Consider the following 15,985-nt stretch of genomic DNA (forward strand, 5'->3'; position numbering starts at 1 on the left):
AGACATCCTGAATATCTATGCTACAGGCATGAAGAAAGAAACCAAGAAAAACAACGAAACAGGTAATATAAATCGTTGATTTTCCGTTCATGCAAATAGCTCTGAGGCTGCCTCAGACGTGCCTCTGCATAGCCAATAAACCTTGTTGGTACAGAGTCCTCAGGACTTTTCACACTATCATTTCTTATATTATATACGATACGTTTGGGTATACAGAGAAAAGAAACTTATAAAGAATGACAAATGCTTCTTACCTGCTCAGACAAAGAACAGAGAATCATCTTTATCCGATGTGCACACTGCTATTATTTTTTAATTATCTGTATTATCAGTAGGCTCAGATAGCAATCAATGAAGACACTGACAATGGTTATATTTTAGAATAGCTTTAGTTATTGTGGGGCAAGGCATACATTAAGGTTTTAAACTATTTTTTATAGTGTGGCACGTACGGGATCTCTGTCTCAATCCCACGCCATTCGTTTTTTAACAACTTTTTAATCAAGTTACCTCTCATCTATAGTCTCAAATATTTGTTAATGGTTTTTATCTGGGCCAGATTTTTTTTTTTTTATCTACACCTGTCATGTGGGGTTTTTTTTGTTTTGTTTTTTGTTTTTAATATAACCCATGGCAACCCTTTATTTTTCTTTTTTTGGGGACTTTGTGTGTGTGTGTTCTTTCTTTCTTCCTTTCTTTCTTCCTTTCTTTCTTTCTTTCTTTCTTTCTTTCTTTCTTTCTTTCTTTCTTTCTTTTTTCCAGGATTTCTCTCCTTTTAGACCTTTAGCTACATCTCTATCTCATTTGCCCTGCCCAGGTGGGATGGCCTTTTATTCATCAAAAGGTATGTCATCGAGACACTAAGCAGTAATTAGCATCAAAATACATCACACCATGCCCCAACATTTTTCCTTTTTTGTCTAAAGGCTATTTTTATACATTAAGTATAATTATGAAAAATTATAAAAACCAATAGGTAAGATTTCCATACATAATGTCTACTTAAAAGTTATTTGACAACCTTGTAGAAAATATTGTCTATTTTTATCTTGGTGAGTTTAAAGTTTTGAACTGAATCAATATCTATTAAAGTTTATATTTGTTAAATTAAAAGTATCTATCTAGACATAAAAGTCATAAAAGTATTTTTTTTTTAACTTTTAAACAACTAAGCTTAATTTTAAAACTATCTGGTTTTTAACACCATTAGGGACTTGAGAAGGAATAAATTTAACTACCTGAGTAGAAGGGTAGTATAGGTTAGCAGCTTTTAAAGTGAAAAAAATGACAGAGACAGTTTACTGTTTGAACAAACACTCAAAACTCTATATAACGTTGGAGTATCATCTTTGTCTTTTAGCCCAGTATATTTGACAGATATATTTGTGAAGTAAGAACCATTGAGAATTTGTTTACCCTGTCTTGGCAGAGTCTGGCTTTTGATTCTGCCTGTATCTAAGCTTGTCCATTTGAGGTAGATTTTTTTTTTGTGTTGGAGATATGAGGACATTTTATCCTGTGGCTTTTTTGGTTACACTTAAAGACATCTCTACAAGGAGGTTTTTTAATGTTTATTATCTTTTTTGTGGTAGACTGGGTACTGTCAGGAGGTAACTGGTCTTATTGTCAAAAAATCTTTAAAATAATCAAAACATTTTAAAATATATTTTGTAGGTCTTTGAGGTTTTTGAAGACCATATTTGTTTGTCTTGTCTATATATAGAATTGTATTTATCTGTTAAACCTAGTATGTATATTTTTATATTTGACATGACCATGAATTGATCAACTAACAATTGACTTGTATTATTTAATTATCTTAAACAGTCTATAATAACACTGTCAGAGTATCGGAAGTAAACCATGTATTAACTGAGCTGTATGTGTTTAGGTATCTTGTATCTATGTAGGTAGTTTTTATGTCTTTTCTTTTTAACCTTGGTCTTTATCTTGACTAACAAAATATATTTTTTAGGCCATAGGTATCTTGTACCTAGCTTTTTACATTTATTGTAGGTGTTTTTGTCTCACCCCTTTTCAACATGGGAGCCACTCAGTTTTATGTCTCTCTTCCTATCCAGCCTTGGTCTTTAGTTTGACCAACAAAACATATGGTTTAGGCCAATTTATCCATATCCCTCATGGATGTTTTACTTTTAAGGAGATGGTAGGCCTTTTAAAAAGTATTTTTATCACTTTTTTTTTTTTAACGTAAACCTCTATCCTTTAGACCAATGAGCACATATAATTTACTATTAAGAAAAAGGAACATACCAAAAAAATTTGTCAAGAATTCCACCTGGCTTTGACTGTATTGTGTTGGGATTAATGGCTGGTGCCACCACTGCCCTCTTTAACTATTTTATCTTAATTTAGTCAAATCTTTAGGAATCTCTGCAAAAACTTAAACAAGGAAACCAGAAAAGTCTAAGCCTTGGGTCATTTGTGCCAATTTAGACTTTAGTTTGTGAAATTCTTGTCCACCATTCCTTAGAATTTAGTTATTGTTATCTCTTTCTGGTGAGCATTTTCCAGAAAGCCCTGACAAACACCTTGTAGCTAAGAAGCTATGAATCTCAGCCGCTTAAAATTCTATGGAAAAAAGTTTAGTTTTTCTCCCTTTTTGGTTGTTAGTAATTTAGTCTCACATTTCTCTGAACCTTTTTAGAGAGGGTAAGCCAAAGTATGACTATGACTAAGTCCATTGTAAACAAATTTATAAACACCAAATAAAGCCAAAAAAGATCTAGGAGCCTTCTGGCATGGCATCTTGGAGAGGAACCATAGTAGTTTTATTTTATTATTTTTTTTAGGCATTTAACTCCATTTTCTAGGCTGGATTATAAGACTGCCAGCTTCCTACTTCTGTCTCTCAAACTGGCCAGGCCACGTGTATATAGTCATCTTTGCTCTGACCCATGGACGCTTTCCGGGAGCTATTTTTCCCTTTTAGACAATGACAAAATATGATTTTTTTAAGAGTGTGAATGCCTGTCCCACGTTGGGCACCACTTACTGTTTTTAAATTATCTGAATTATCAGTAGGCCCTGCTAGCAATCAATGAAGACACTGACACTGGTCATATTTTAAAATAGCCTTGGTTAACCTGGGGCAGGGCAGACATTAATCTTCTAAACTACTTTTTATAGTGGGGCAGGCATGGGATCTCTGCCTCAATCTCATGCCATTTGTTTTTAATAACTTTTATCAAACTACGTCCCATTCATAGTCTCAAATATTTGTTAATGTTTTTTATCTGGGCCAGATTTTTTTATCCACATCTGTCATGTGTTTTTCTTTTATCTACCACATGGCAGCCTTCTACTCCTCTACTCTTGGAACCCTTCTTTCTCCTCATGGCCTTTCTTTCTTCTTTCCAGGATTTCTCTCTGTCCCTCTGGAACCTTAGCCACACCTCTATCTCCTCTGCCCTGTCCGGGGGTGGGGGTGGCCTTTTATTAATCTAAAAGTGTGTCATAGAGACACCAAGCAGTAATTAGCATCAAAATACATCATACCACCCCCAACACACTGAACATTCCATACATGTGTTAATGTAGAAAATGTATATCACCTTTAAAAGTTTATATCTTTATAGAACAAAAGATCCAGACAAAAAAGAAGACAAGAAAAATAGCCCACATGATTCAGCCTTACAGACTGCTGCAATAGTTTTTTTTAAATCTGCATCTAATGAAACTTATATATGGCTGGGTAGATCATCAACTTTATTGCAATCTAGGAAACTAAGGGAAGTTCAACACAGACACACACACACACACACACACACACACTATGTATATATATATATATATATACATATATATATATACAATGCAACATATAATATATATAGTACTGCATTACCTTCAAGGAGAGACTGATATGCTAAGTGATCTATTCAGAAAACATGGAGAAAAGATATGAAAAAACTTTATATATTCAGGAATAAAATGGCTAAACATTTTAGCTACAAAAAAGAACATACAAATAATAAAGTATGTTCACCTGACATACTTAGCACCATCCTGTTGTTATATGTAAAATGCTGTAAAGAATTGAATATATGCAGATTGTATTATCTTTTCCTACTTCCTGCAGACCTGGATATTGGACTCTCAGTCACTTCCCCACCACCATGTCTGCCTCTGCACTACCATGCTCCCAAACTAGATGATAACAGACTAAACCTCGGAAATTGTAAGCAATCCCCAACTAAAATGCTGTCTTTTATAAGAGCTGCCATGGTCATAGTGTCTCTTCACAGCAATAGAACACTGACTGAGACCATAGGTATAAAAATAGCTTGCTGATTTACAGATTCAATGCAATCCCTAGAAAAATATCTACACAATATTTTAAAGACATTGAAAGATCAATTCTCAACTTCATATGGAAAAACAAAAAACCCAGAATAGCAAAAATAACCCTATATAATAAAGGATCCTCTGGAGGAATCTTTATTTCTTATCTCAAGATGTAATATAGAACAACAGTAATTGAAACAGCATGGTACTGGCACAGCAATAGGCCGGTGGATCAATGGAATCAATCGAAGACCCAGACATGAATCCACACACATTTGCTCACTTGATTTTTGACAAAGAAGCCAAGTCTATTCAATGGAAAAAGGATAGCATCTTCAACAAATGGTGCTGGTCTAACTGGATATCTACATGTAGAAAAATGCAATTGGACCCATATTTGTCACCATGCACAAAACTCAAGTCCAAGTGAATTAAAGACCTCAACATAAAACCAGAGACACTAAATCAGTTAGAAGAAAAAGTGGGGAAGAGCTTGGAACACATTGGCACAGGAGACAACTTCCTGAACCGAACACCAACAGCCCAGGCCTTAATGTCAACAATTAATAAATGGGACCTCAGGAGGCTGAGAAGCCTCTGTAAGACAGGAGACACTGTCAAGAGCAACAGCCTACAGACTGGGAAAAGATCTTCACCAACCCTACATCTGACAAAGGTCTAATTTCCAAAATATATAAAGAACTCAAGAAATTAAACACCTCCAAACCAAATAATCCAATTGAGAAATGGGGCTCAGAATTAAACAGAGAATTTTCAACAGAAGAATATCAAATGTCTTTAGTCATCAGGGAAATGCTAATCAAAACAACTCTGAGATTCCCTCTTACTCCCTTCAGAATGACCAAGATAAAAAATTCAAGTGACACCACAGGCTGGAGAAGATATGGAGAAAAAGGAACACTTCTTCATTGCTTGTGGGAATGCAGTCTAGTGCAGCCACCTTGGAAAGCTATCCGGTGCTATCTCAGAAAACTTGGAATAGGGCTTCCGCAAGACCCAGCTATTCCACTCCTTGGAATATACCCAGAAGATGCTCCAGCATACAACAGGCACATATGCTCAACCATGTTCATAGCAGCCTTATTCATAATAGCCAGAACATGGAAACAGCCTAAGTGTCCCTCAGTAGAAGAATGGATAAAGAAAGTGTGGTACATTTACACTATGGAATACTACTTAGATATTAAAAACAAGAAATTTATGAAAGTTGTGGACAAATGGATTGAACTAGAAATGATCATAATGAGTGAGCTAACCCAGAAGCAGAGAGACTCAAATAGTATATACTCACTTATATCTGGACACTAGGCCAAGAGGTATGTCTCATTAATGTCTTCACTTACCAGGAAAATGGGATAGTGGTGAGAACATCCTAAGGTGGGAGAAATATAGGGGATAGGGAAATAGATGGACCAGAGGGTCCTAGAAACCTACAAGAAGAACACTATGATAGGCAGATCTGGGCCCAGGGGTTCTGCTTGATCTATGGCACCAACCAAGGACAAGGATGTGCAGTCATCATCAAACCCCTACCCAGACCTAGCCAAGGGACAGGACATTCTCCACAGTTAAGTAGAGACTGGGGACTGACTTTCACACGACCTCTGGTGCCCTTCATTTGGCCATGTCCCCTTGATGAGGAGGCCCGATGGCACTCAGAGAAAGGATAGCAGAGTCCAAGAAGAAACTTGATACCCTAGCATCATATTCAAGGGGAGGAGGTCCCCCTCAGTCACAGTCATAGGGAAGGGGAATGGGGTGAAAGCGGGAGGGAGGGAGGAATGGGAGGATGCATGGGATAGCAACTGAGATGTAATATGAATGATTTTATTTTTCAATAATAATAAAAAAGAAATAGCAAGCTGGCATCCATTTTTATGGACACTAATATATGTTAGTGAAGAACTAAATTATAAAGACTAACCTGAATCGTTTTGTCAATTATTTTTATATAGAAAACTCTAATAATCTTGTTTTTCTCCAATTCTGATGTTTAACAGTGAAACATAAAGCAAAACAGTACTTTTATTTTGTGAGTGTTCTACTATTAACAGAAAGATATCCATTTTATGAAATTAAACTTCCTACAATTTACGAGAATGAGGTACTTACGTAAACACGTTGGTGCCTTTGACCACTCTCCATTTCTACATGTTATTTTCTTGCTTCCCTCAATTTGATAATAGGCCTGGCACTTATATTCAACTGATGATAATGGTGGGTACTCCATCAACGGGAAGGAGGTGATGTCTCCATTGTCAATAGGTGGAGGAGGCCCACATTTTCCTGTTGAATCTAACAAGACATCATTTGAATGTTTGAGAGATCAAGTCAAAGCACAGGCTTAAGCAGAACCAATAGAAGTGCAGTGTTAAGCAGGCCTTTAGTGGTTTCTGGATCCAGAAATTATTACTTGAAGAAATTTTAATCATATAGACTGAGAGTTACAGTTTCTTCCTTTCTTCTCATTGAAATCACTTACTGAACTGAGCAAGAATGTCTGCTCTGAAACCTCCCAGTCCTGCAAAGTGTCTTATCAGCTGCTGAGCACATAGATGCCAATGTAGACAGGCAGGGTTTCCTCATTTTTTTAAGACACTAGATTGTTCATTACTTTATATAATCCTCATCTTCCTTATTATATTTATAGAAACACACATTTATACACAAAAGTTTAAAGATGATACTAAGTTTTCCTGTGTTTAATCTTTGATTAACAATTCCCACCACATTTCTTCATTAAATTTACCAAAACAATCAAAATTTTATCCATATCATTTTATTTTTATTTGAAGAAAAATGCTTATTTTATCATTTGAGTAGTGGCCCTAGCCTTTAACAGCTGAACCATCTTTGGGAATGAAGCCCATTCCCTAAACTGCCTGTATGGCCAATAACCAAAGACTGGGTAGCTTAGAGATCTAGGATTGGTGCCATGTCCAGTCAGCATCAGAGAGGCTTTCTCTGGCATCAATGGAAGTGGGAAAAGAAATCCACAGCCAGACATTATGATGACAGAAATTCTAAGTTGAGGGTGTTCATCATGTCCCTTCACTTAGAGACTGGGGAGCCCCACAGAAGATGGGGAAGAAAGATAGTAGGAGTCAGAGGGTATGGAGGACAGTAGGACACAGCCTACTGAATCAACTAAGCAGGGGTCGCATGGGCTGAAGCAGCAAACAAGGGTTAGTACCAAGTCTTCTGCATTATACGTTATAGTTATTAGCCCCTGCCCCTGCCTTCCAGAATGAGTCTGGAATGTTTTTGTGAAACTCCTAAGAGTGGGAGCGGGTGGGTATCTGACTACTTTGCCTCCTCTTTTGACTGTTTTCCTCCTATTGGGTTGCCTTTTCCAGCCTCAGTATGAGGACATTTGATTTGTCTTATCACATCTTCTTTTGTCACATTTGGCTGTTTTCTCCTGGAGGCCTGTTCCTTTCTGAAAGGAAGCAGAATGCAGTGTGTCTGAGGGAAAGGGAAGGTGTGGGGGAACCGGGAGGAATAGAGGGAGGTGAAATTGTGGTTAGGATGTGTTGAAAGAGAGAAGAGTCTATTTTCAATAATAAAAAAAAAAACTTAAAAAATGTATTTAATAAGGATCACTTCACTTTATTTTCACTCATGTACAGTAACCAAACCACATTTTCAAAAAAGCGTTGGGGAATATCATGCCTTACCTTTGCATTTTGGTGTTTCTGTCCAGATCCCATTTTGACACATCACTTCTTGTTCCCCAAATATTTCAAAAGGTTTTTTACATTCATAACGCACTCTCTCACCAGAAGGATATTTATCCATGCGATCTGTTATTATAGTAGCATTTTCCACATGTGGTGGATCCACACAGGAACTATCTAAAGAGCAAAAGCAAGTATTATTATCTATTTTTTCATCTTAAGTATCCAATCAAAACATAAGATTCCAAATAGATTTCTCAACTGATGTATGGATAAAGAAAATGTGGTACATTTATATATACACTAAAAAATGAAATCATGAAACTCACAGGTAAATGGATAAAATTAGAAAAAAAAATTATAAGTGAGGGAATGTGTGTATCCAGAAAGAAATATATGTATGTATTAACTTATAAGTTGATATTAGTTGTTAAGTCGATGATAACCAGGATACAAGCCATTGAACCACACACAGAGGTGAGGTATAGCATAAGAGACTGGACCAAGAGACAGTCTCCATAGGATATCGAAATAGAGTAGATAGTAGGGTTAGGAAGGGGAGACAAAAAACAGAATACAGAGAAACACAGCAAAAGTTAAGGGTCACTTGAGGGATATTATAGAAACCTTATAGAGGTGAAGCTTCCAAAAATATATACATATTGTCTCGTGGTTCTTCCTGCTGTACGTAGTTTATTTTACTCAAGTGTAATAATAAAAATGTATATGTTAAAAAGAAACATAACAAATATATGTACATATATGAAGGCAATCTAGTGAAATTACCAAAAATGTGGGGAGATGGAGCCCCAATGGACAGCTTTTGTTACCAAATGAAGCTCTTAGGACTGGGATTCGCTTACACCTAATTGTAAGTAAATCCAACCATGTAACCCAAGGGCCACATGGAAACTTCCAAACAACTCAGGTTGTTGGCAAGACTATAAACTATTTTTCACAAACTGGAGGCAAGGAACATTATGAAAGACAATATTTACACAAGGCACTGAACATAGCAAAGTTAAGTTGGTCCCTACATAGTGGCTTCACCCTTACAGGCAAGCATCTTTGATGCAGGAAGGTGCATTGAGTGCTACCAAAGTAGAAACATAAACACTAACCCAGCAACAAAACACTGGTATACAATGGTATTCTGCCTACAAGCGATACAAGGAAAATTTTGTAACAAAGCTATCGGAGAGACCAAAGAATACCTGATTTGAATTAAGGTCCCTTCCATGGTGAAACCCATATCTGACACTGCTTGGGTGACCATACAGCACAGGGACATAATTCTAATGTACAATTGAATATTACTCTTACAAAAACAAAACCCATAGCAATAAAAGAACTCCAGGTGACATTCTTCCATACTAATAGATCAGTGCCTTGCTCTGCCATCATCAGAGAGGCTTTGTGCTGCAGCAGATAGGAACAGATACAGAGACTCAAAGCCAGACTTTGTGTGGAGCTCTTACAACACTCAACCCTAAATGGAATGTCTCCATCAAATCCCTACCCACAAGGGATAGGGAACCATGCAGAAGAGGCATGAAAGAATGTAAGAACCATGCTTTTATTTTAAACATAAACTAACTTCATCTAGCTTAAAAGTTACCTCTGCCCACTTTTAAATTATACTAGACCTTTTTATCAATCCTCTGAAGCTTTAATAAATACATGTGGAAAGTGCATCAAACTACCTTTGCATGCTGGTTGTCCAACCCACTTGCTATTAACACATGTCACAATATTGGACCCATTCATGTGATAATTAGGTGAACATTTGAATGTCACTTCTTCTCCTGATCTATATGAATGTTTTCCCACTTCTTCCGCTATGGCATTTTCAAACACGGGTAAACTGTCACAATCAGTTTCTGGAAAAAAAAAAAAAAAAAAAAGACTATGTAGGTATTTTTTCTCAGAAGATTGTACAATATAAAAATATGAAGCAATACATAGGTTTATAGTAAACAATTAATACTGTATGTTCCCCATTTTGACTTAGTTACATTGACATGCAGTATATTTATAAAAATAAATAAATTTAACAAGGTAGGTTCAGAACCTTATGATTACAATTCTTGATATTTTAAAATTTTGTATCCATTTTTCTCTCTTACTTTCCACACTTATAGTATATTTCTACTTCATATTTCATCAAATGTATATTACCCACAATGATATTTCAACCGTGTAAGGCATTGTTGTAGTGACGTTGCTGCTAACCCTGTCATTACAATGATGAGCCTGTTGAGTAGAGCCAGTGCATTCAAAAAGTCTGAGCATGCTGGTATTTCCGACTTCATGAAGTGAATGTAAACTGGCTGGTCTCAAAAGATAAAACTGTTTTTACTAGTACTGTATTTGCCTGCCAGCATCCAGAATATTCCAGCAAAACCTTCTTATATACTAGCATTGCAGCTTAACTTTCTTATTTATGCCACATGTATTACACAAAGAGTAAAAATATAACTTTACTTATGCAAACTGGTGGCAGGGACCACTTTCCTCCTACACATTTAATAAATGCTGGTCCATCAATTCCAAAACCTTCAGAACAAGTGTAAGTAACTTCTTCTCCATATTGGTAGCTATCTAGTTCATCAGACACAATACCACGATGAACTGAAGGTGGGGGCCCACAAGGAAGTCCTGAAAAAAAAAACACAATGGTAATAACATAGTGAAATGATTCCACATTGCACTAATTCAGAAATTCACTTGTGCACATCAATTCTATATGCAGTAGTACTAGAAGGAAATGCTAACAAGGAAGATATACCATCATAAAAGAGGCCGGCAGTGCTTCCTAAAGCCACCTTTAGTTGTCTTGTATCTCTTAGTCAGACTGAGAAGTGAGGAAGAACTTGACATCAATGTTTAACAAATCATGAGTGACTAACAGGAAAAAAAAATCCCAAAGAATTGATAATCTTAGGAAACATACTAAGTATTGAGTGGAGTCAGATGGGAGTGGGGTTTAACTCGGGAGTTTAACACCTGGTGTCAAATCAAGCATTACAAGTCACACGAGCAGGTTAAGTCAGTACATCATACTTAAAAATACATCATATTTAGAAACAGAAATACAAGAGCAAAAGTAGATTTGAAGATAATCGATACAATTAACTAAAGAAGTATAGAATGAGTTATGCAAGCAGACATGTATGACCAAAATATGGAAATGACTGTATGTCCCAATCTAAGTTATTCTTCCTCCTGGTTTCAATGAAAGTAGATTATCGGCTGGTGCCATAGTTTGAACAGGACCCCTGGGCCCAGATCCCCTACCCAGATCTACCCAACCGACAGGACATTCTTCAGAGTTGAGTGGAGAGTGGGGTCTGACTTTCAGATGAACTCTGGTGCCCTATATTTGACCACATCCCCTGGATGGGGAGGCCTGGCAGCACTCAGAGGAAGAATAGCAGGCTACCAAGAAGAGACTTGACACCCTATGAGCATATACATGGGAAGAGGTCCCCCTCAATCATAGTCATAGGGGAGGGGAATAGGGGGAAAGCAGGAGGAAGGGAGGAATGGGAGGATACAAGGGATGGGATAACAACTGAGATGTAATATGAATAAATTAATAAAAAATATTTTTAAAAAATAGAGTAGATTATTGGGAATGGTTTATTCTAAAGCCAGGATTGAGTTTCCTGCTGTTCTCACCGACACAACGAGGTGGAGAGCTCCACTTTCCCATGTGGCAGGTCACTCCATGCTCCTCAGATAGCCTGAAACCTTCATCACAGGCATAACTGAGCGTAGTGCCATGTTCATGAGGACTGGACTCAACTGCATCTCTCCTTCCTTCTGATGAGCTGGGTAATTTAATAAATCCATGTTCTATTTCAGGGGGCTGGGAACATGGAATTTTTGCTACAAGAACAGAAAATATAATCAAGCTGAAATAAAAAGTTTACATTGGAAAATAAAAACAAACTGCTTGGATCATGTCTTTATAGTATTTATGTTATGCCCTTGTTTTTCAATAACCCCCTTCACCTGAGTTCTCTTCAATATTCAAAGAGAGAATGTTGCAAAATGAGTCATAGCTACTGACCAATGCAGCGTGGTAATGACTGCCACCTTCCATCTTTGCACACCATTTCATCTGTGCCCTGAGTTAGGTAATTTTCTTGGCAAAGAACAGATACTTTTTCTCCATCCAAGTATTTCACTGTGGTGTTCATCACTTCAGCATTTGGAATCTGTGGAGGAGGAGGGCAGGATTCTTTCTCTGCTCCCATAAAACAATAAAAATTAGAGGTTTGATTTATGGTTTTTGTTTTTTAACTAAAGACAGAAGCTTACGTTACTGAAGTAATACTTTTCATTAAATAGTAAATTAATTATGACCATGCAATAATTGTCTATATTGTATACATTTCAATTTGTATAGCAACTTAATGTCTATTCTTGTTCTCTTTTGAATTTTTCTTACTCACTGTAGTGTAGTTTTACATTATTTTTACAAAATATTAAAATTATTTTTACTTTTATACTATTTTACCTGAATTATACACATAAATATATTATATTAGGGATCCATGGAAATTTATCTAGACCTATCTATGCACATTTGTGATCTAATATATGGCATCAGAATAAAAATCCTCATGAAATAGTGTACCAATGAAAGTTTGTTAATGAAAATGATGGTTACATTCAGTTAATATACTTGTGACTTTCCCCATCACTGTGACAAAACACATTAGGAAAACAACTTAGAAGGAAGAAAAAGGGAAGGGAGGGATGGAAGGAAAGAAGAAGGGAGGGAAGTAGAGCGAGAAAGAGGGAGGGAATGAGGAGTTCAATTTAGTTTATCATGTAGGGATGTTATGGCAGCAGAAGTGCGAAGCAGCTGCTCATATTGAATCCCTAGCCAGGATGCACAGACAGATTAACGCTGGCATTCAGGTAACCTTTCCCCTTTCATGTATGCCAGGAACTCTTTCCATAAAGTGGTGCTGCCTACAGTTATAGTGTTTCTTTCCACCACAGTTACATAAGCTAGAAATGTCCTTTCACTCATGCTCAGATGTGTTTTTTTTTTCTAGGAAATTATGGACTCTGTCAAGTAAAAAAATAAATATTAATCATGGCAATTGATATGAAATATGTGCACAAATGGTTTGCAATATGTTCAAATTTTCAACTGCCTTGGAAATCCCATTTAACATGAACTGGCTAGAGGTGTGAAGACTGATGGTACACATCTAGCATAATGAGTAATTAGTATTAATATCCTTCCGAAATGTTTTGCATAAATCACTACAGAATCAAGACTGCCCAGATTTATCATTCAGATTCATAACATGAAAGTGTGCTTTCTTAGTGGTTATCAATAACTTCTTCTTTTATATTTCTGTTTAAGTAGAGTCCGATGACTAGAAATAAATTAATACTGTGTAGTAAGTACAGTTTCCACATTCTTTGAACACCTAGGTTGCCATACAGGAAAGAAAAACAATGACCATCTTAATTCTATAATATAAATGATATCAGACATGATAAAACCAGAACAACCTGTGCTCTCTATTAACATGTATGTGACATGTTTAATTTTTGAAATGGTATGGAAATACTTCCTGTGAATTTTAGCCTTTAAAAAAGTAGTTTAAAATATTGAGTGAGGAAAGGCATCCAAAATAACAGTGATAAATACAAATAGGGAAGCAAAACTAGTTAAATGACCCTCTTGCCTATTGACATGGAATTGAAGGTGTCATATGAGTCAGGATATTCTACATGCACAGAGTGGTTGTTAGAAGAATAAATGAATTGTTAGATTGACAATACACACAAGCATACAGGAGCGTATAGGCATTGGAATGGCACAGCACATTTGTTGTGATAAAATAATTAGATGTAATGGAACTCTAAGAGTAAGGACCATTGGGACACATAGATAAGTTCATGTTGATCAAGTTAATAGTGAATTTTATGCTATAGGTCACTAACAAACATGGTAGAATAATTTCTAAATCGTCTCTTAGATTAAGCAGTATTTTCCCAGTGAATCTGTTTTGATTCAGTGTCTCCATATATGGCAGAGTATCTGAACTTATGAAATCTCAAAACGGTAGCCACCTAAACAAGCTGAGCATGTTGAGGTGACATATTGCTGAAATCGCTGCTGACATACTAGTATGCCTAGGGAAAACCTTACAAGACCGCTCTCCTAGAAGAAGACTACAGGCAATTAATGGCTATCTAGAATGAAATAGTCAGTCTTCACCCAGGATTACAGAGCAAACAAATCATTTATCCATCCAATCCATGCACTTAGTCCTAAACACGTACACATAGGAGAGACACTAAATGGGCTCATGAGACTGAATTTATATATGCAGACTTTGTTCGTATACATTATTTATATAGGTACCCTTATACATATATGTGAAGAAGTGGTCATGAACTCATGAAGTGATCATGAAGTAGAAAGGACACAGAGTTGGAGTTGGCGTGGGAAGAAGGAGAAGTATAAATTATATACTTCTAAAAAAATGTAAATAGTAAGATACTACTGATATAGGTGAGAAAATGCTAGAATAATCACTAGAAGACAATGCCAATAAGATCTTACTTGCACAGGTTGGCTCCGGATCCCATCTTCCATTGATGCAGATTGAGTGGTCATTTTCCCTACATTTGTAACTTATGCTGGCGTTGTGATCGAATTCACGCTTGCTGAATAGAATTGTCCCTTTTCCGTTTATCTTTGGTGCTTTACATTTTTTCAGTTGATCTGTTGCTGTATGAAAATATTTCCATGGAAAGTAAAAACAATTACAAAAAGTGAGCTAGGTACTGCATTGAACTATCTATGCAATTGATTTAATTTTGCTTTATTTCTATAAACTTGTACAACTAAAATGTTGAGCATCACCATGTAGAAGTAGCCTGTGGGGTGAGAAAGATATACCAACTGCCTTCTATAGCTCAGAGATAGTTTGTGTTAAGGAAGGCATTTGGATAGTAGACAACTGTAAGAATAGAAAAATCACTGTCTTGGGTGCTCTACATAAAAAATGATTATGACTTGATCATCTTTGGTCACAAACTTGAAAGCTGTGATAAGGTTCACATTTATTGCTCTCCCATTAATATTGTCTATAGTTAATAATGTTAAAATAGTAAAATAAAAACACATGTGTATGGGATGTGGGCAGTTTCTATTTTTACATGTCCTTTTTTAATAGATGTCATATAAGAAATGAACATCTAAATTATAGTGTAGAAAACAAATATTTCAAATACTTTTTGAGAGGACTGGTGTAAGAAGTTAGGCACTTTTACTCATTATCTTTGTCCTTTATATTCCCTTCATAAGAGTCTATAAGAAGAACTTTAATATGCTATATCATTTTATAATATAACAACATTAAGCTAAAATAATAAATTGTTCTGGTTGTGTTATAAGTAAGGGATATATAGAGAGACCTCTTAATGATATATACCTTAATTACTCTGTGAGGATGATCACTTTTTTTAATTTGGCATTTCAGTGCAGATCCTAGATAACATTTGTTAATAATTTGAAACTTAGAGTGAAATGAGCATAGATAACACAGATAAAAGTAAATAGTTAGGCAAGGTAGTGTAATTGTTTATAAACAGTATTTAAAGTATAGATAAGAGTGATAGAAGCACTAAAGACTCCCGAGAATTGGTCCCTTCCTAAAGATTGGCTGAGAAAAAGACAAAAGCCTAAGTTCTACAAAGGAAAAGGAAGAAAGTTAAAGGGACACTGTGACTATGTGACTGATTTGCTTCTGAAATTGATTTGCTTCGTATTAGTCAAGGGAAAGCTAAATATATGGAGAAATGTAAGAATGTTTAGTGTCAGAGTAAAAATACTTTTACCATAGAAATATTTGTACATTAACACTAAAAGCAAGAGATAACTAGAAAAAGTCAGATGTAGGCGACTACAGGCATCTGTAGCTAAACATCTGTAGTTG

At 36.0% G+C, this 15,985-nt stretch overlaps 1 protein-coding gene across 1 annotated transcript in view; it reads right to left on the minus strand.

Moving 5' to 3' along the window:
• LOC127191078 (complement factor H-like) overlaps positions 1-15,985 on the minus strand; it is a 147,537-nt gene that overhangs the window by 54,084 nt on the left and 77,468 nt on the right. Inside the window, exon 12 of the mRNA XM_051148318.1 lies at positions 6,442-6,624. Coding sequence (XP_051004275.1) covers positions 6,442-6,624 — 183 coding nt within the window. The remainder of the gene's footprint in view (positions 1-6,441; positions 6,625-15,985) is intronic.

Source organism: Acomys russatus, chromosome 6 (assembly GCF_903995435.1).
Source record: "Acomys russatus chromosome 6, mAcoRus1.1, whole genome shotgun sequence".
Lineage (NCBI taxonomy): Eukaryota > Metazoa > Chordata > Mammalia > Rodentia > Muridae > Acomys > Acomys russatus.